Source organism: Chiloscyllium plagiosum, chromosome 29 (genome assembly GCF_004010195.1).
Source record: "Chiloscyllium plagiosum isolate BGI_BamShark_2017 chromosome 29, ASM401019v2, whole genome shotgun sequence".
Classification (NCBI taxonomy): domain Eukaryota; kingdom Metazoa; phylum Chordata; class Chondrichthyes; order Orectolobiformes; family Hemiscylliidae; genus Chiloscyllium; species Chiloscyllium plagiosum.
The window spans coordinates 37,197,330-37,218,757 of NC_057738.1; the positions used below are offsets into that span (position 1 = coordinate 37,197,330).

At 39.9% G+C, this 21,428-nt stretch overlaps 1 protein-coding gene across 2 annotated transcripts in view; it reads right to left on the reverse strand.

Annotated features, from left to right (window-relative positions):
- Positions 1 to 362: 362 nt before the first annotated feature.
- ctnnb1 (catenin (cadherin-associated protein), beta 1) overlaps positions 363 to 21,428 on the reverse strand; it is a 37,662-nt gene continuing 16,596 nt past the window's right edge. Inside the window, exons 2-16 of one of the 2 annotated variants that reach the window (XM_043719562.1) lie at positions 12,055 to 12,112; positions 10,261 to 10,488; positions 9,395 to 9,648; positions 8,897 to 9,135; positions 8,266 to 8,467; positions 8,044 to 8,188; positions 7,856 to 7,959; positions 7,135 to 7,473; positions 5,970 to 6,128; positions 5,771 to 5,890; positions 4,030 to 4,180; positions 3,192 to 3,313; positions 2,960 to 3,020; positions 1,215 to 1,414; positions 363 to 1,060 (exon numbers count right to left, since the gene is read on the reverse strand). In XM_043719562.1, coding sequence (XP_043575497.1) covers positions 1,233 to 1,414; positions 2,960 to 3,020; positions 3,192 to 3,313; positions 4,030 to 4,180; positions 5,771 to 5,890; positions 5,970 to 6,128; positions 7,135 to 7,473; positions 7,856 to 7,959; positions 8,044 to 8,188; positions 8,266 to 8,467; positions 8,897 to 9,135; positions 9,395 to 9,648; positions 10,261 to 10,488; positions 12,055 to 12,067 — 2,319 coding nt within the window. In that variant the 5' untranslated portion in view covers positions 12,068 to 12,112 and the 3' untranslated portion in view covers positions 363 to 1,060; positions 1,215 to 1,232. Of the gene's footprint in view, positions 1,061 to 1,214; positions 1,442 to 2,959; positions 3,021 to 3,191; positions 3,314 to 4,029; positions 4,181 to 5,770; positions 5,891 to 5,969; positions 6,129 to 7,134; positions 7,474 to 7,855; positions 7,960 to 8,043; positions 8,189 to 8,265; positions 8,468 to 8,896; positions 9,136 to 9,394; positions 9,649 to 10,260; positions 10,489 to 12,054; positions 12,113 to 21,428 lie in introns of both variants that reach the window. The other variant, XM_043719561.1, reaches the window with a different exon arrangement.

Sequence of the window (21,428 nt, forward strand, 5' to 3'; positions counted from 1 at the left end):
ATAATTAACTTAATACTAACATGTTTGCAATTACCAGTTAAGGAAAATTTTTCAGTATGACTTATTATATTAATGTTGGCCACATCACATATCCTAAGTGGTGTGACTGTAAGATTGTGTTCAAATGAAGCATCTTATAGAAAGATTTTGGGAGTTTTCAACTTTTTTTATTCAATCAACTTATACATATTTGAAATTACGTAAGAGTCATCAATTCCTTAAACTACATATAAACTTAATATTGGTGGTCTAGTAAGTAAGTCACACACAAAAAATGAAATAAGTCCAGTTTAATTCTGTTTCTACAACCGCATATTTCCATTAAGCATCTGCGTTGCAGGATACAATAGCTTTTTTTGGGGGGGGGGGGGGGGGGGGGTGGTTTAAGGAGGGGTGGAGGAGTGTCCTCTCAAACTATTACAACCATTGCAGAAAAGACAGTTCTATTTAGCCCTCCCAGAAATCCTAGAATGAAGCAATATAGATCAAACACGTTTCATTTCACCTGCTTGCATTTCTCAACGTATTAAAAGTAACTGCAAGTGGACTTTCATCTAATTTCACATTTTTATACAAAAGCTACACAGTGTTACACTTCAGAATACAATTAAATCTATATGAATTAGTGCTCTACACAATTACTTCAGTTATTAAAAATCAAGAACGGCTATAACATTGCCACTATAACTTAACACTACAATACTATGTTAAGGAATATCATTTACTGTTCTATTCTACTTCAAAGCAAGCTACGTCAGTACCGTTACAGAAATTTAAAAAAAATAATAAAAAAGTTAACAGGCAAGGCTAGAGTTTTTAATAAGTTCCATCTCTTGATCCATCTTCAGCATTCTTCAAAAGTAGGCAGCCATTTTCAAATCCATTCCCTCCGTTACTCTTCGACCAAACGGACCAGAACAAAAAGTTTACTTTGATTGTTCCCACAGGAAACTCAGCTTTTTGTTAGTGTCAGGCACTTTCTGAGAAACTAGCCCACCCCTCGAGCCCTCTCAGCAATTCTACAGGCCAATCACAACGCAAGTTCATTCAGACAGTACAACTGCAGGAAGAAAAGAAAAAATTTACTGAAGCAGAAAGTCAAATGATTCAAATGTCAATTTAGGTAAAAGTTTGACCACAAGTGCAAGTGGAAATTGCAATGGTCCCAAGTTAGCTAACAATGCATAACAAATCACCCTAAATGATGTTCATACCTATTATGCAGATTCTATTTACAAGTCTGTATCAAACCAGGCCAGCTGATTACTGTCACCTGGGGGAAGCCCGTCCATCAAGTCCTGGGCATGTCCAAGGTCTGGCAGCCCATCAACTGGGTACTCGGCACCAGGGTGGTGACCACCCATATCATGCTCCATCATTGGGTCAATACCCATGGTGTCTTGTCCATATCCACCTGGATGGTAAGAGCGAAAGCTAGGATCTATATTCACAGAATGATGGTAGGCATGCAAAAAGGAAAATGGATTAAATGTTTGGAGGGGTTGTGGAAGAACAGCAGAAAAAGGGGGATAAAAATAAGAACAAACAAGAGACATTAAAACAGCATCCATCAAAAAAGTGAAAGAACATATGCATATTCTCCAGTTTTTAAAACAGCAATGCAAAGTTGAAAAGCATGAAAGGCCGAGGCCACATTCATTACTCAACAGTTACTGCACTGTTCAAATAAAAAGCCCTTTCTTTTCTAAAGAGGCTGCACAGACATAAGGCACAATGTTGTCTGCAGGATATCAGTGATGAAATAAACTATACAAGCTACATTCAGGGGAGGCAGCCAAGGTAAATTAGTCAAAGACCAAGAATTGCTCTTACAAATAAATATGAAAATTTGTGCTAATCACAATGACGGTAAAGACAGCTCATTAGCTCAAGGTCAGGAATTTCAAGTAACCTTTTAGCCATTTCTAAAACCATTAAAGCGTCATACATTTCAGATATAACTGACTTAGAAATCCATTTTTGAAGACAAAGCTTTCAACTGATAAAAAAACTTTCAATAAAGATTGAGCCATCTGTTCCCCATGAACACCAGTATGTTATCACTTCCAAAATTAAGTGCTCAGCATTTAATAAGGATAAATTTAAATTGAAGCTTTTAATGGAAGCCTGATTGCCTCATATCAGCCAAAAGATTTGAATACATAGTCAACGATAAAAATTCTAGCAGGATAGCTTAGACCACAGAATCCCTACAGTGCAGAAAGAGGCCATTCAACCCATCATGCATTTACCATGCATCCACCTAGCCTGTCACCTCTGGACACCATGGTGCAATTTAGCATGTGCAATCCACCTAATTTATCTTCATATTGTGGGGAAAATGCAGCACCCAGCAAAAACCGATGCTGACACGGAGAACTTGCAAATTGACAGTCACCCAAGGCTGGGAACAAACCCATGCCCGTGGCACTGAGAGACAGCAGTACAAACCACTGACTGACTGTGCAGCCGGCCAAATATTGTAAAACATCTTTATATTCAAGCATTAGGTGCTGCAAGATGATGGGCAATTTGGTGCCCCTCCACTGCTCAGATATAATCTTGTGACTGTCCTAAACACATCAGACTACAATGCTGTATTTTCCATTTCTTAGCATCCTCGAGTGTTTGCATTCTGGTGAAGTGTTTGGAAGTTACCATTACAGTGACTCAATCTGCTACTGCTTTCCAGGCACAACAGCACTTTCAGTTTTTAAGCCAGTCATGAGTGAGATGTCATATCATCTTCCATTTTGAACTATAGGTCACATGAAGTGAATACAAAACTACTTCAGGAGTGAAAGGAAATAATTTGTAGCTCATCTAGATTAAGGTAGCATTGAAAGATCACATACCAATGTAAAACTGAGCTGTAGCAATTTGTTTGAACAGCTGAGAGAAACATCTAATTTCTTTCCGATAGTAAATTATACCAAAAGCTAGGATAAAGTAGACATACCATCTGGACGGTATCCAAGAGGTTCACCTTGGCCTCCTATGTCAATTCCGAGATCTCCTGCCTGTTTACAATAAAGTTTTGAAAAATGGTTATATTTGCCATTTCAGTGGCAACTGCAAACTAACAATGGGGAATCTTAAATCAGGACATAAAATATTAACTTTAAATTTAAATATTTAAATACAGCAAAAAAACCACTGATGCATGCGCAGTCTGTCCTGAGTAAGCTTACCTCGTTCCATGTCATAGGCTCAGTTCTGAACAGTGAGCTAGTAAGCTCAACCGAGAGACGTTTTTTGTAATCCTGTGGTTTGTCTTCAGACATCCGGAACAATACCGCTGCAGCATAGGTAGCTATATAAACACAAGTTAGACTTAGTTATGACTTAATCTTTTATCCCATTTAATATGCTCAACACAATCTCCAAATGTCAGTTTCAAAAAGTCGTTCCCATGCGCACACACACTTGCGATCTGTACAAAGAAACCAGGAGAACGTAGATCTAATTTAAGAGCGAGCCAAGAATGAAAAGATAGTCTTCATACTCCATATTGGCTAAGTGCTAGGTCATCAAATGTAGAATGCTACAGATGCTGACTGGAATGCAAACAAAAATACTGGATACCCTCAGCACATCTGTGCAGAACAAAACAGTTAACATTTCAGGTTCTGAGAGGTGATCATGGATCCAAGACAAATTGTTGTCGTGTCCACAGATTGTGCCAGAATTGCTCAGTATCTCCTGTTTTGATTAAATTGGTAATTCCTTGCCTTAATTTTAGGAAGTGCACAACCCAAAATCTTACTTTAGCGTCATTACAAGCTTGATCAATTGATGGCCACATTGTACTTGGCTCCACTGGCATTGGTCAGAGATCGTGACATGGAATTTAACATGGTCCAGGAAATAGTGCAGAGGAACACATTCGAAGGTTACAATACCAGTTAAATTTGTGAAATTCCTGCAGCTTCTGCACAAATTATATATCAGAGTGGCTCAATAGGTTGCAGTCGTTTTCCAACAGGCAAGTTGCGTTAGGCATCACCTATTACTCAAAAGTATACTCACCAACACCTTCGTTTCTCGAGTGTAGCAGCTCCGTGAGAGGTGCTGTGGCCCCTTCAGCCTCAATAGCTTCAGCTGCTTCCTTATCCTGAGCCAATTCACACAGTACACCAGCAGCCACCCGTTGGATATTCTCAATTGGAGAGTACAGTAGCTACAAGAGAAAGTTTAGTACTAAGCCTTCGCATGTTATTAAAAAACTCCATTGTACCTGATATAGGAATGAAGTTTAGATTCTAATTTATAAACAATTTTGATAGCCATTTCCCAAATATTACCAACTGTCACAGGAGGTCACCATTTATTCTGTTAGATACAAATAAGCAGTCAAACATAGAAATCATTTCTAGCTACAAGGTAGGCACAGAAGCAATTTCTTGTGATACTTCTTTCACTTTCTCAAACAAGTGCCAGTTACATACAAAGGGCTTATTTAGCTGGGTCTAGATTCTGGGAGCAGGAAAATCGATGTTTCAGACAAAAGCCCTTCATCAGGAATTTTGCCCGAAACGTCGATTTTCCTCTACTCGGATGCTGCCTGACCTGCTGTGTTTTTCCAGCACCACTCCAATCTAGACTCTGGTTTCCAGCATCTGCAGTCCTTGTTTTTACCTTAATTAGCTGGGTTGTTTTTAATCTTCTCATTAAGAGATGATCTGGTCAGGTCCTCTCTCAGGTATGCATAAAATATCCCATGGTAGAACTCCAAAGAACAGCAGGGGAATTATCTGCAGTGGGGTGGGTATTACCGGTCTCTTAAATGTACATACTAAAAGAGACTCACTTGCCATAACCACATTTCAGCTCAGAACTTCATCTGTACAAAAATGGCTGCTACATTTTCTACATTACGATAGGAACCATACTTCAAAGGAACTAAACTGGTTAAATGCATTGGGACCTCCCATGGTCATGAACAGTGTTACTGAAATGCAAATCTTTATGTCTAGACTTCAGGGTACGGGAAACAAGAAGACCATGCTCATAAGTAGAGTACTAACATGATGTCAAAGAGGTTTAATTTTCATATTGCTGTTAATAACTGAAGTCAGTAGGCTCCAGTGGTGATAGCTAATTCTCTTAACAGTTCAGGAAAGGCAGCGTTTCTAATTGTGGCTGCTGCAATTTGTGACCAAGTTTAGCAAATTCTTCAGCTATTGAAATGAAGTTGCTTTGATAGCCTTACATAGATGAGCACTCCAAGGAGGGAGCACAGATGCATCATGGTATTAAGACAGGCTCATTGCAATAGTTATTGGTTTCCTGTTTACACCCCTAACCAAAGGACAATTAGAATGAAACAGAATTCAAAACAGCCAATTTAACACGAGATGGGTACATCAGCTACCTAAAGATTCAGTACGTTTACACATACATAGCTGAGCCATACAGATCAGAAAGGCTATAGGTTTAATTGTATGTCAGTGCTGAATTAACTGATGTCAGGCAGCTTGGGTTAAAGAAACATATTGGCCAAAACTACTCAACTCCACACTACTCTGGAGCAACAGTTACCAGAAAGGACAGAACAGAGGTTGGATCATCATTCGAGGAGACAATCAGGTTGAGCTCAGCATTGTCTTTAACAACTCATCTTTCTCCAGCCCTCCTTCGCTCCCCAGTCAAATGTACACAAACAGCTCTCATAGGGAATTATAATGGCCAGTTGGGCAAAGTGCCAGAAGGTTTTGTTGATCCATAAAATAATAGGGAAGAACAAGAATCAGACACAAAAACAGCTTACCTGGACAAATAATGGAATGGTATTGAGTCCTCTGATAACAATCCGGTTGTGAACATCACGTGCAAGAATATGAAGGGCTCCTGTGCAGCCTTCCACAATTTCCTCCATTCGCACTCCCTCCTAGCAAAATTAGGGCGGATTTAAGATGCAGATTTTTCACTCTAATTTCACTATTAAAGATATTCCAGAAAAAACTTACCACAAACTGCTGCTGTGTGCCTCCCATTGATGTACGACGCTGGGTGTCTTGATGTGCTCTAACCAACAACTGAACCAATCTTGGAATGGCACCTTGCTCACGAAGTGGAGCATGGTTAGCTGGACACAAGGCCAGATTGCGGATGAGACCAACAGTAGCCTAATAAACACAGAATTCATTATAAGTGCTTGTAGTCCAGACTGATTATACTCTCATAAATCCTTTAATATTCAAGGCCAATTAGGAATGGGAAACAAATACTGGCCAACAAAACCCATGGGGGAATGCAAAAAATAAACAGCTGTTTCAAAGAATTCAGTTTTATTCCTGAACTATCACTGGAATTGTGTTATAAATTTGAAAGGCACAAGACAATGTTCTTTTATTTTTCAATACAGCCCCCTTAATGATTTTGACGAGTCTTCATACCCAATAATTAAAAGGGGCCAACATGCACACAATCCTTTGAGCTGCATATGGTCATCTAGCATCTTAGCCAGCTTAAAGGAAATATTTACATTTTGAACTCACGATGGAAGCTAGTTTTCTATATCGCAGGAGCAATATTCAGAAGAAAATCAGCCAAAGACATGCTTAAAGTTACAATAAACAATTTGTTTTGCATTAAACAGATTTCCTAAAATGTTGGAAGACAAACACTTGCCATTCCATGAAAAGGATTTTTCAGTGAACCCCCAGCAGACCACATCCTGTCTCACTGACTGGATGTACTAAATCAGCCAGAAAATACACACTTCAATCCAGTCACAGACAGCTTCAGGAACTGCTTAAAGGTTAGGATGACCACCAGATTTCCTAATGAATTATCCTGCTGCACAGTCATAAGACTGCTGTGCAGAGGAATTTAATACTTACTGTTCTTAACAGGAAAAATAATTACCAAAAAACACGATACAAGGTATGCTAAGGTCCAGCAAGAGCACAAAATGAGAAGATGACAAGGAGAAGGAAAATCTGCAATCTACTGAGAGCTTTAAGTGTGCAAACTCATTAAAAATAAATAAACTTTTAATATATGACAAATGCATACTTTTTTTTTAAAAAGAACAGGGATAACTGAAGGAGCAGAACAAAACAGTAGTTCATAATTTTTCATACCCATTACCAACTTCAGCTCAATGGAAAAGATGTCCTGCAGTATTACCTTAATCAAAGGCCAATGTGACGGTGGGTGCAGGAGCTTAACCACGACAGGTAGCCCATAGTGGAGACGAACGGCATTTTGAGCCATTTCTGCATCCTGATGCCTGCTTGTTAAATGGCGTAGAGCACAAATAGCAGGTTCAGTGATGTCTTCTCTGTCACCAGCTCGGAGGACAGTGCGCACCAAAGCCTCAATACCACCAACCTGGCAGACCATCATCTTGTTCTTGTAGTTGTTACACGTCAGGTTAGACAGGATACCTGCTGCGCATGTCACAACATTAATATCATCTGACCCCAGAAGCTGCACAAGAGTTCCTAGCAGACCTTCCATTCCCTCCTAAAGTAGAAAAGAAAGCAGTGCTTAAAAAGTGCCCAAAATAAATGAATAGGATGCTCATTGCACTTTGAATCAACATATAAAATAAGCAAATCTGATGCAAGCAGTGAATGCCAACACACTAATAAAATCAGTTATTCTATTCCAAATCCAATCAGAACAAGTTAGACATTGCTGATACTCCAAACAAGCATGGCCAAATCATTGTTAAAATATGTATCTATTCATTCATTCAAAGAATGGACTAGCAGAGTTTTGAAAAGGATTCAATTAAAAGAATTGTTACATGACAACATGGTGAGTGTTTTCCACACACTTCCCCCTCAGGTTTAGTACATTTCTCTCTATTATCCCCCACTCACGAAAATTAACAAATAATTACCTGCTTAGTTGCAGCATCTGACAGGTTTCTCAGGGTCCAAAGACAATTCTGAACAAGTCGCTGACTTGGATCTGTAAGGTGCAGTCCAAGAGCCTGCATCCCACCTGAAAAATAGTGAAAGGTAATTTAGAATTTGTCCATTGATCTGAAGTCAACAGGATGATCGTCAGAAAGAAACAAGTACTCACCAGCTTCCACTATTGCAGGTTTATTACTGGAGCAAACAGACAGCACTTTCAGCACACGGCTGGTGGTCCACAACAATTTCTCATAAGTATAGGTCCTCATGATATTGACAAGTGCCTGAGGCCCTCCACTTGCCAAAATGATCAACTAGAGAACACAAGTCCTTTTAGTACAAATGAAGCAAACAGAATTGGTTGCAAGATTTATTTATACAAATCACTTACTTTGCTTTCTTGGTTGCCATATGCCAGTATCTGAAGACAATCTGTTGTGATGGCCAAAAATTTGACATTGGTTTTATTTAACAAGGCAACCATTTTCTGCAGTCCACCAGCTAGACGCACTGCCATCTTGGCTCCTTCCTGGTGCAATAACAGGTTGTGAAGGGTTGTTATGGCATAGAACAGAACAGAATCCACTGGAGACCTACGTAAGTTAGAGGAAATTGATTCACTATTAAACATACACCTAATTAAATGCTGCGAAATCCAACTGTGAAGTAAATCTTCCAGATTCAACTACTAAAAGTATCAAATTGCGAATGAAAGTTCAACCCATCATAAAGCTATGGTGATTAGCATCTTTCTTTAACAAAATACAATCAGCCATGAGGAAATTTTGGTCAAGCAAACTGATGCTCTGATTTCTTCCCCAATGTACTAGCAGTTGACCTCTACTCTTTTGCCTGCAGAGAATCTCAGGCACAAACAATGTCCCATCACTTCCATGGTGTTGCTCAACAGAGTTAGTTGAGCAGTTCTGGGCACCTCTGAGGAACAGAGAAACACCATGAGTTAACAAACGAACTCAAATTGCAGATATAAAATGACACCAATCCAAAGTCTTAATACCCACCCAAGCATTTTCACCAGGGCAGGGATGCCTCCTGATTTGAAGATAGCCAACAATCCTTCACGATGGTGAGAGAGGTTATGGAGAGTTCCTGCAGTGCAGCGTGCAGTCTCTACATCATTGGTGTTCTGCATGGTACGGACAATGGCTGATACCATCTGAGGAGAGCGCATAATGGCATGGCGGGAGGCTTCTTTTTTTGACAGCTGATGAACCATCACAGCAGCTTTGTTTACAACAACCTAAACCAGAAATGGGGAAGTGAGAATAGAAATATGTTTGTACAGAATATTGAACCTGGAGATGTCAAGGTTGCAAAGCTTTACATTCTCATTATAGGTAGAAATTTCTAAAACAACACCAAGCTTTATCAAATGTTGAATGGCTGCAATCACTAAAATCCCATGCCTGAGAGATCTACTAAATATTTAAGCAATAAATCTCATGACTATGAAAAAACAATTGATATTCAAAACATTTAAAGTTGTATTATGAAAGTACCTGGTCCTCATCATTGAGTAGTTTTGTCAGTTCTGGAATAGCACGGGTAGCCAGTTCTGCATCATCCTGATAGTTGATTAGGTTAACAACAGCATGCTTCAGCATCTGAGATGGCTCAGCCAGACGCTGAACATTGGTTGGATGTGCAGCATCAAACTGTGTTGACGGGATCTGCATTCCTTCATCCAGTGTTTCAGGAAACATTGCAGCACGAACCCGTTGGGCCCTGGTCATAGCATATTGCCCATCAATATCTAATAAACAAGATAGATATACAGGAAAATAATGCAAAGAAATTGCACAGAAAAAAAAATCACTAATCTAACGATTCATGAATGTTAGTGCAATCAGAGACAATAACTGTATAATGGTTAAATCACAATTAGTAGAGTTCTAGACTAATGGGCATGAGCTCAAATTCCACCATTGAGGATGGTGGGGTTTAATTTCAATTAATAACTCCTGAATTTTAAAACTGCTAGCCTCAATGTTGGTCAACAAGATTGTTGTAAGAAGTCAAGTTCACTCTTGTCCTTCAGGAAAGAAAACCTGTTGTTAGCTTGGCCCATACAATATCACTGACTTTGAACTGGCCGAGCAATTCACTGCTCAAGGGTAATCAGAGATAGGCAACAAATGCTGACCTTGCTAGCAAAGCCCATTTGCTAAGAATAAAAACTCAAGACTACTTCTAAGGTTTGTGAATGAAGAGCATTAAGGGTGGGTTCATTCTTTTATATACATGTAGAGAAAAAAAATAGCATCCTGGTTATTTTGCAGCACACATTTATTAACTACTAATACATTCTAACTGGAGTCCAAGCGAAGTTTGTAAAATTATTGAAATACTTGAAAATCAGACTAACCAGTTACTTGCTCTGGTGTGAAAGACTGAGAGAAACCTTGCTCCCATTCATACAACACTTGACTGGTATCCACTTCTTCCTCTTCTGGGTTGCCTTTTCCACTCAGCGAAGGGGCAGTAGTTGTGGCTCCAGAGTGAATGCCTGAATCCAAATATGACTGCTGCTGCCAGTGACTGACCTGGGCTTTACGATCTGGCTCCATGGCCATGTCCAGTTCCATCAAATCAGCTATTATCAGGGAAGAGAAAAAAAAAGTGACAGGAAATGAGCCTTTAAGGTGCATTAATTTATTCCACGACATGTAACTTCTGATTCTTACCCAACTGATTAGAACCCACCCTCAGCTTTTTCACCTCTCCCACCTTATTACTGTCTCAAGTCAAGAACGGACCCGGCCTTCATCTTTCCTTTGGTCCTTGGTGATATTTTGGGCGACTTTCCTCTGATTACATATGCTTCTACTTCCCTTGTCTAATCAGTCCGCATTATCCAATTCATTGTTTGACACCAGTTTCATTTTATACACTGCCGCTAACTCATTCATTTGCTACCATTCAATTACATTCCTTGACTGGAGCCAACTACATCACCTGCCAACTCACATCCCATTCAACCCTGGTCTGAACTTCTAAATCCACATATTTCTTCATAAAAACCACCTATTTCCAACTCCACAGCATCACCAGATTTTGCCATGCCAGTAAGCCACTGACAAGTCATCTATGTTTATTTCATCTTTAGACTCAACTATTCTGTACTTCTCAGCAGCCTCCTATTTTCCACCCAACTTAATGTTTTATGTTTTAACAGTCATTCAAAACTATTGCACACAGGCCTTCCCACAATAAGTCCTGCCTTTCCATCACTTGTGTCACCGTGAAGTGGTGCCTGAAACCTCATTCACAATCCAATAAACATACCACTGTAATTCTGCACTTGGGTCTACAGAACTCTGCCACAGACACTTTGCTCATGACACACTTCCCATTACCCACCAGCCTTCAGCCATTTACCTTGGCCCTTCACTTTAGACTAATTTTATCCCCAATAACAGCTTTGTGTATTCCTTTGCGTTATTTTGCCATAGGAAAAATTATAAATACAAGTTGGTGATTTCCTTCAATTTGAAAACATGCGACACTGAACAGAATACATTGCAGTACTTCATACTGCAAGTTCATCTAAACCATTCTCTGGACAAACTGCTTCTAAACCAGCCTCATTAGAGCTCGTTCGACAACAGACAAATTACTAAGTATACCAGCACATGGCAAACTGATGGTGCTCTGTAATTCTCTGCCAAATGGATATACTTAGCAATCCGATGAACTAGACAGGTGTCAACGAATCCACTTTTTTTGACCAATCTCTCTCTAGAGTAGTGGTTTGAGAGGACTGGACGCAAGCACTCCAGTAGTTCATCAAAATTCTTAACAAGGAACAGAAACGTTTCAACATTAGAATAAAATATTCACTGTGCTACTTTTGGCTGTGTAACACTCATTACCTTGCCAAGATCAGTATTCTGAATGTGGGTGGAGTAACAGTCTGAAATAGCATTCCTGCCTACAATCTGAACCAGTTACCCAGGAAACATCACACTCCAAACGGTTTTAATCTCCAAATTAACCAAAAATTATTAATGAGTACACGGAGGATGTGAAGCAACAATAGAAACGTTCAGTTCAAATACACTAATATGTAAGTAGAAACCCCACTTCATCTGTGTTAAGTGTGGAAGAGTGCTGAACATCTGAGTCAGTGAGCTAAGAGAATGAAAGCCAAGTACTGCACCTGAGGTAGTCATCTTTTCAGCTCAATTCAGCAGAAATGGTTGCTTAGCCTCCAACACCTAAAATCAAGAAAACAGATTAAACTCAATCAAAATTAGCAATGCTTTTAATTAAAACCATGTTAAAATTGTCAATTAGCATAATTAGGATTCATGGAATATACTAACACTTGAGGCTAAGTGAAATAAACAATCATTTTAGGGTATTATTCCATGTCACTTTATTAAACTATAAACTAAAAGCTATAACCTAACATTCTTGCAATGCTCAAAACTTCACTGTTACTTCAAATTAGGCTTTGGGTAAACACATTAGAAGCTCCTGTCATCTCCAAATTCAGACTGCACTTTGGGCAAAGTTTTGAGATTAACGACATACATGTCAACTTCAGTTCTATAAAGTATACAGCCCAACAATGCTATGTTATCAGGTCAGCAAAAATTCCCTTTCATAGAATCTTTCTGAACTACCATGAGGCATGCCCAAAACTTGAGTTAGAAAGACCTTCAATACGTAAAATCTGTCAAAGTTTTCTGTTGTGCGGTGAATAAGGTGCAAAGGGACATGCACCTTGCAGAATGACAACTACCTTAAATTCTATTGTTGTCAAATTCACCTTAATATATAACAAGATAACTTGTACATTTATTGGAAACTGTTGTCACAGGGCAACAGTGCTCGGAATGTACCATGATCTCATCTGCTGATTAATGCCATGATTTGACCATGAGGGATAATTAGCTCTGGATACGTCATCATATTAGTGACAAAAACTCCCTTTTATAGAAGAGCCCTATTTATTTCATGGTAACCTTGCAGAAGAAATCCACTAAAGGCCTGTTCGAACACCCAACTATTAGACCAATCTCAAACTTATTTTCTTGTAATTGGGATTTGAGGCTCCCAGTTTATTGTTCTACAACTGAATAGTTTTAGGCTATTTCAAAGATGGCTAAGAGTCAAGCCCCACTGCTATGAATCTGGAGTTATAGGTAGAACAGGTAAGATAAGGATGATAGATTTCGTAAAAAGGACACTGAACAGCCAGGTGTGGTTTTAAAATTACAACTTGGTAGTTTCAGCATTTTAGTATATTTTTAATTAATTGACTTTAAATGCCTCTGGCCACCAGGATTTAAGTAATTTCATGGGGCATTAATCAAGGCCGCTATTAGTCCAGTAACATAACACAATGCTGTACTCACTCTTCATGCAGTCAATTCTTCAAAATAAATTTTATGCCACCCTTTCAGCGAGTATATATAAAGAAACTACCAACAGAAAAACTGAAGAATCTTGACAATTGCTGTTCCAATGGATGCAACTGCTCTCAATGACAGCAGTTACCCAGGAGAATGATTATTTTGGAGTTTGAAACAATGCATGGGGTAATAAATCAGCCATAGTTCACTTTGAAAAAAGATAAAAGTGCTGGATCTGAACAGGTGGTCAAACTGAAATTTTCAAAACTGAGCTGCAAAGTGAACGATAGGGAGTTGCACTTACATTCAAAAACCATAAGTGTACAATATTTGGCAACGATGAGATCTAATATTTATCAGTAGACTGGAATCAGAGAGAAAAGGGAGGACTGCAGATGCTGGAGATCAGAGTCAAAAAGTGTGGCCCTGAAAAAGCACAACAGGTCAGGCAGCATCCGAAGGGCAGGAGTCGACATTTCAGGCATAAGCCCTTCATCAGGAGTGATGTGCTTTTCCAACTCCACACTGAGTTAAATTGAGCTGGCTTCCATACACCAACAAATTCTTCCTTTTTCATTATTTTCAAATGGATGTCAGGAATCATCCCACACCCAAGCACTATTTCCAACAAATGCTTTTAATGAGAGCTTTTGCAAAAGGGCTATACACAGAGGCACACAGCTCATGTATGCACTCTTTTCCAAAACATTAATTGTGTTGTAATCCAAAACAGAAACCGGACTGATTTTTCCCTTGCCCTAGTTCTGGAACAGTAGAACTAGACATGCCTCAATCAAATAACGAGATAGCGATTACCAATTTATCAGTGGCCACTTCACCCAGGGAATTCATCATCTATATTCACTTGTCATTAAAGTCAATTTAAAGAGGCATCAAATGGAATAACCTGTAGCAGCTGTGTCTACTCAGAGACCTACACCACATAAAAAGGCCCTTTGGCCCATCAAGCCTGCACCAGTCAAAAATCACCTAGCTATTCTAAACTAATTTACCAGCACATGGCCCATAGCCTTGTATGCCTTGGCATCATGAATATAAAGTCTGTTCTGATATAGTTCCACTCCTGTGCGATCCCACATTAAGATAAAATAATAGCAGCACCACTTAAACCAATGGGAGGAATCACATTATAGCCAATACAGGTAAGGAAAGTTCATGTTCTACAAATAATGACCAAAATTTTTCAATCGCATCACAGTCAATTCACATTGAAGCAGCACGCATTCTAGCAGAGCCAACTGCACCCAGACCTCTACCACCCTTGCATGCCCGAGTTCCAGATTCCCATTTGCTAGAAAAGTTCTCACATCCCCTCTGAACATCCTGGGAAAAAGTTCCTTCCTGTGTACCCTGTCCATGAACCTCAATTTCATGCATCTCAATTATGATCCCCCCAGTCACCTCTGGTCCAGGGAAAATAGTGTCTTCTCTCCAATCTTTCTTTACAAACTCTCCAGTGCAGGGTATATCCTGGTAAATCATCTCTGCATTGCCTCAGGTGCAATCACATCTCTCCTATAATGTGGATTCCAGAACTGCACACAACACTACCTGTGAGCTAACCAACGTTTTACATAGCTCCAGCATAACCTCCCTGCTCTCAATCTCTTTGCCTCTGCTAATAAAGGCAAGTATATATGCCTTCTTTATCACTTCATCTACCTGTCCTGCTACCTTAAGGGACCGACACGCATGCACATCAAGGTCCTTCTGATCCTCTATGCTGATGGATCAGTTATGCACTTCCAGCAGAAAAGCAACACAATTTTAAAGTTAACAGGCAATGCAGGGATAACAGTGAACAGGTTTTGGTGCAAGCAGAAATTTCCTGAGTCTAAGTTGCGGGAAGGCACAAAACTAGTGCCGTTGCCCACTGACTCCGTCTCTCTTCCACAGAATTGTCTAATAATGATCCACACTGTTTACTAACATGGCTCCACACATTTGTGCCATCTCCATGCCAGTAACACCAACTGTCCTGCCAGAGTTCAACTTTTACTGAAACCTTATCAATGTCTTTTGTTAGCCCTACATTTAAGTATTCCAACATGAATTGGATTTCATCTTTTTGTAAGCATAAATCAGAATTCATTCAGTGAACTTTTGCTAAACTTGCACCAAAACCTGTATCATGCTCATTTTCAAATCCTACTACCTCACTCTTATCTATAGCCTTTTCAAGTCCAATAATCTTTCCAAGATACCTACGTTCTGCCAATAGTAGCCTTAAACAGTTTGGAATTTAAAGCACAATCATTAATTGAGCCCTCAGCTACTGGGCCTGGAGACTCTGGAATTCTCTCCACCTCTCTTCCTGTAAGACGCTCTTTTAAAAAGAGTTCATCAAGATATTGGACAATCTGTTTGAATTTCTGACTGTCAAATTTGATGTGATGGGAGTCCTTTAAAATGTCTTGAACTGTTTTCCTATGTTAAAGACACTATGAAAGGTGTTGTTGGGTTAAATAATGTGGAAGGCCACAAGGGCTTGAAACAAGAGATTAACAACTACATGGTTTGAATAGGGATACTGAGAATAAGGGTACATGAGCCTTATATATTAAAGGGTACATGACCAGAAACTCAACAGCATCAGCAACATATCATACAGTGGAATTCACACAAACAAAAGCAGACTGGTCAACACCTCGCCTATTTAATTATGACTGATGTGTATCTGAACTCTACCTGCCTGTTTAATGTCAATTATTAATAACCTGCTAAACAAAAATGTTGTTTACTCAATGTCTGATTCTGTATCTAACTTAAGCATGTTGGAAAAAGGATACTTCAGTTTGACTTATTACTTAGAAGCGTTATATCTCTAAAGCTTGAGAAACTGAAACCCAGGTAGCAAGATAAAGGCAAGCTCTCAAAAGTCATAACTGCAGTTAGCTTTTCTCTAAAAAAATTCATAACAACTGCAACTGTAAATAAAAACTTTTCAAAAAAAAAGTAACTGGATTTCAAATGTTAGGTGAAAGTGAGGACTGCAGATGCTGGAAATCAGAGCTGAAAAATGTGTTGCTGGAAAAGCGCAGCAGGTCAGGCAGCAAAGGAGGAGAATCGACGTTGTTCCTGAAGGGCTTATGCCCAAAACGTCGATTCCCCTGCTCCTTTGATGCTGCCTGACCTGCTGCGCTTTTCCAGCAACACATTTTTCAGTTCAAATGTTAGGTGTACCTCTCTCCGCAGATTGCTTGCTAAGCTTCTCCCCATTGTCTTTATATCCAATATCCTGCATTTGCAGTATCTTGCTTTCTTCTGAAAAAAAAACTTCTATACCACCCTGCATCTTTTTTTAAACCCTTCCCATTCATTTCCCATCCAGATGCCTTTTAAATGTCGTAATTGTACCGGCCACCATGCATCTTTTTTTAAACCCTTCCCATTCATGTTCCCATCCAGATGCCTTTTAAATGTCGTAATTGTACCGGCCACCACCACTTCCTCTGACAGCTCAGTCCATATACGCACCACACTCCAAGAAAAAGTTGCCCCCTAGGTCTCTTTGATATCTTTCCTCTCTCACCATAAGCCTATGCCCTCTAGTTTTGGACTCCCCTACACGCCCTTTGATTTTATAAACCACTATAAGGTTCTCCCTCAGCCTCCGATGTTCCAGGAAGGATAGTCCCAGTCTATTCAGTCTCTCCTTATTGGAGAACCTTTCCAACCCCAGCAACATCCTCATAAATCTTTATCATCTTTCTGACACCAGGGAGTCCAGAACTGAATGCAGTATTCAAACAATGGCCTCACCAATGTCCTGTAGTCACAACATAACATCCCAACTCCTATACTCAATGCACTAACCAATAAATACAAGCATAACAAACATCATCTTCACTATTCTATCTACCTGGGACTCCACCTTGAAGGAACTATGAACATGCAGCTTATTGAGCTACATTCCCTTGGGTCTTACAATTAAATGCATATGTCCTGCCCTGATTTGCCTTACTAAAATGTAACAGTTCACATGAACATTCTTATTCTAGCCAAACTGAGGATCTCAACTTTTTCTCCAATATGTCATCAGCACTGCTGACTGCTCTCATTCAAAAACAAAAATATTAAGCAATTTTGCTTCATTTTCCAACCTTCTCTCATGTTCACCTGGTCTAGCTAGCTGTTTCCTAGCTTAACTCAATCGTTTCCATTTTTTATCATTTCTTTCCACCAATATTACAAGCCTGACTCCCAATTATCTTGATTACTTCCTCTCACTTTACTTTCCTCCAAGGATTCCATTCCACTCTCCCAGATTCTCCATCTTCGTCACTTCTTTCTGATGTGCCACCTTCCACTGGAAGGCCTGACATAACATCTTTTTACTTGCCCAATGAATCACACCCCACCCCCACTATTACTTTGCAGAATTCTCTGACCATGCAATTGTTTGTCATTTCAATAAACCTTCCTGCTCTCCTATACTGTGCCTGCTGCAATATTCCAACAATGCATGCATTCAAGGAACAAGACCTCACTTTCCACACTGGCACTTTACAATCCCTAGGACTCAATATCGAATTCCACATCTTCAACGTCTGACAGCATGATGTTTGTTCTCCATTTTGCTTACATTCCTACACACCACCCCAGTACCTCCCAATACCCTAGTCTTTTGTGTCTTGCTTACTTTGCTCTCAGTATAGAACATTTTATATATCTTCTCTCTCAACACAATTAACTATCCCTATGTCTTTTGCCCTTTACCCTCCACATTGTATTTGTCCCTGCTGCTTCTCTACCTGTCAAGAGAATTAAAATAACTTCCCAACCTATTTCAGTTTGAACATGTCACAATGTTCCATAATCCCTTCTTCACAAGTGCTGCCTATCCAGATTTTCTCCAGTATTTTGTGGATGTTGGAAATGTGAAACACGGCATTTTCCTTTTATTTGGGCTTTTAACTGCAGAGGAAATTAACATAAAAAGAAAACTGAGAACAAATTTGCATTGCTGGTATCTATGAAGGTGCATCCTTTGCACCATACTGAAGGCATGTGAACACATCTACTCTACAGCCACCTGAGTGCAGGCAAGACAGCAAAAGGTGGCTTATAATCCTGCTGGGAATTGCTCCCAGTTTGTGTTTTCACTGGATCATTTCCATACTCTTATAATTAGCTGTACACATTCAGGAAGCAACCACAAGTTTAAGGCAAGTGCGTTAACTTATTCTGCCACTCTGCTTTTTGCACAAAACAAATGAGTACTTAGCAAGCCAGGGCACATCAGATGGGGCAGGAGTTAAAACACAACAAAAACTCAATAGGAAATGAATGCAAATATTCATTAGCCGTGGCACTTGCTGCTGTCTGACTCGGAGCAGGACAAAGGATCACATTAAGTAGTGATTAAAAAGGATGTCTTGCAGGCCCTTCATTTCACACATTTTAACTCATACAGAGCCACAGCCTGACATCAATCTCATTCACATCAACTGGGCACTGTTTTAAAAAAAACTACAAACAATGAGACCTCCGAGGCCTTTATTGGTCTGAGCATTGAGTATAGGAATTGAGAGGTCATGTTGCAGCTGTACAAGACATTGGTGAGGCCACTTTTGGAATACTGCGTGCAATTCTGGTCTCCCTTCTATAGGAAGGATGTTGTGAAACTTGAAAAGGTTCAGAAAATATTTAAAAGGATGTTGCCAGGGTTGGAGGTTTGAAACAGAGAGACAGAATAGACTGTGGCTATCGTCCCTGAAGCATCAGAGGCTGAAGGGTGACCTCAGAGGTTTATAAATCATGAAGGGCATGGATAGAATAAGTAGACAAGGTCTTTTGCCTCGGTCGGGGGAGTCCAGAACTAGAGGGCATAGGTTTAGGGTGAGGGGGAATATTTAAAAGAGACATATGCGACAAAGTTTTCACACAAAGGGTGGTGCATATATGGAACGAGCTGTCAAAGGAAGTGGTGCAGGCTGCTACAATTACAAAATTTAAAAGGCATCTGGATAGGTATATGAATAGGAAGGGTTTAGAGGGATATGGCCCAAATGCTGGCAAATGGGACTAAATTAAGTTAGGATATCTGGTCAGCATGGACAAGTTGGAGCGAAGGGTCTGTTTCCATACTGCACATCTCTAACTATGACCTCAACGAACTGGAGGGGAACAGTATTTGCAAATTGAGACACCAAAATGCCCACTATTTCAAAACTTCACCTTTTAAACATAGAAACATAAGATAGGGGCAGGAGGCCATTTGGTCCTTTGAGCCTTCTCCGCCGTTCATCACGATCATGGCTCACCATCCAATTCAATAGCCTAATCCTACTTTCTCCCCACAAATTTTCATCCCATTCATCCCAAGTGTTCTATCGTGCCACCTCTTGAATGCGCTTGTACTTTGTTACACCTGTGCGAAGACAGTCAACACCATGCATTTTAGTGTCTCACTACTATTAGCTATATAAGCTCCAAGTTCACTCTCTTACAATCCAAGTTGGAGAAGCACATTATAGAATCACCCACAAAATTGGAAACTCCTGGAATTATGCAAAGTTGACTGACCTGAGTACGGTAGCATTACAGTGAGGTATAATGGACTTTCTGATGACCACACAAAAGGAACAAAAATTCATCACCACTCCCATAAATATGGCGCCCTGTAATAATAGTACCAGGTCAGTTATGGTACCCAAATGCAATGAAAATTCTCAACGTTAGTCAATTGCAAAAACAAACCCAGGCTCTTCCAAATCTATTAAGCAAATTTCCATATTAGCCAGAATTACCAATATTCTCAACCATGTCAATAATAGAAAACTACAAGATTTTGTTCAAAGAACCTCCGGCTCTGTGTCTGAGAATAGGCGGCAAAGATAGGGATCAAGATCAGAACGTCTTACTAAAGATGAACCTTTAAAGATAGGATGCATTACATTTGAGAAACTTGTATTCAAATTTGGGCAGTGATGGTGATGTGGGTTTTGGGGATGTGAGAAAGTGTAGAGAAAAGGAGGAAAACAATCTTCAGGGGAGCAGTGCACATCAGACGGGGGGGGGGGGGGGGGGGCAGAGGAGATTTGCAACCTTTGCCAGGTGACCCAAATTAACTTTCAATTACATAATGCCATTGCTCATTTCTACTCCCATAACATTACCATCCAACCAGTGAAACACTCATCTGAAATTTCTTCCCTAAAGTTCTTCACCTCTCTTCTCTTGCACATTCCTTCTTGAAGGCAGTCCTTAAAACAGGTCTCTATATCTCCCTCTGCAGCAGTGCCATTTTATTTTATCATGTTTCTCAAGCATCTCAAACACCTAGTTACATTAAAGATGCTGTTGTGTATAATTACAAATTACTGTGACTGATGAGACAAGGCACAGTACTAAAGTACAGCAAGGGTACAAGGGTAATGAGGGATGGAATAGGGCCCATTAAGGATCACAATGGTAATTTGTCACTGGAGCCAATGGGTGGAAATAGGGTTCTAAATGAATTGGGTCAGTCTTCACGAGTGAGATGAACAGTATGGGTACGGAAATCAGGGAGGAAGACAGATATACTTAAAAGAAATTAAGAGTCAGAGAGGAAGCTGAGTGAAAGAAAAATCTCCACAACTAGATGAAATGTATCCCAGGCTACTGAATGAGCCAAGGAAGGAAATAGCAAGGCTGCTGGCAATAACTTTCAATTCCTCCATGGTCACAGGAGAGGTGCCAAAGGTTTGGAGGACAGTCAATGTGGTCCTGTTATTCAAGGAGGGAGCAAGGGATAAACCAGGAAACTGCAACTTAGTCAATCTAACCTCTAAGGAAAACAACTGAAAGCAAGTCTGAGGAACAGACTAAATCTGCACTTGAAAGGGCATTGATTAATCAACAGTCAGCTTGGTTTTGTTCAGGGATGTTATGTCTGATCAACTGGATTGAATTTTTCAAAGAGGTAGCCACGTACGTAGATGTATGATGGGAATGTATTTAATTATTTGACTTCAGCAAGGCTTTTAATAAGGTGCTGAAAATGTGTTGCTGGAACAGCGCAGGTCAGGCAGCATCCAGGGAACAGGAGAATCGACGTTTCGGGCATAAGGCCTTCTTCAGGAATGAGGAAAGTGTGTCCAGCTGGCTAAGATAAAAGGTAGGGAGGAGGGACTTGGGGGAGGGGCGTTGGAAATGCGATAGGTGG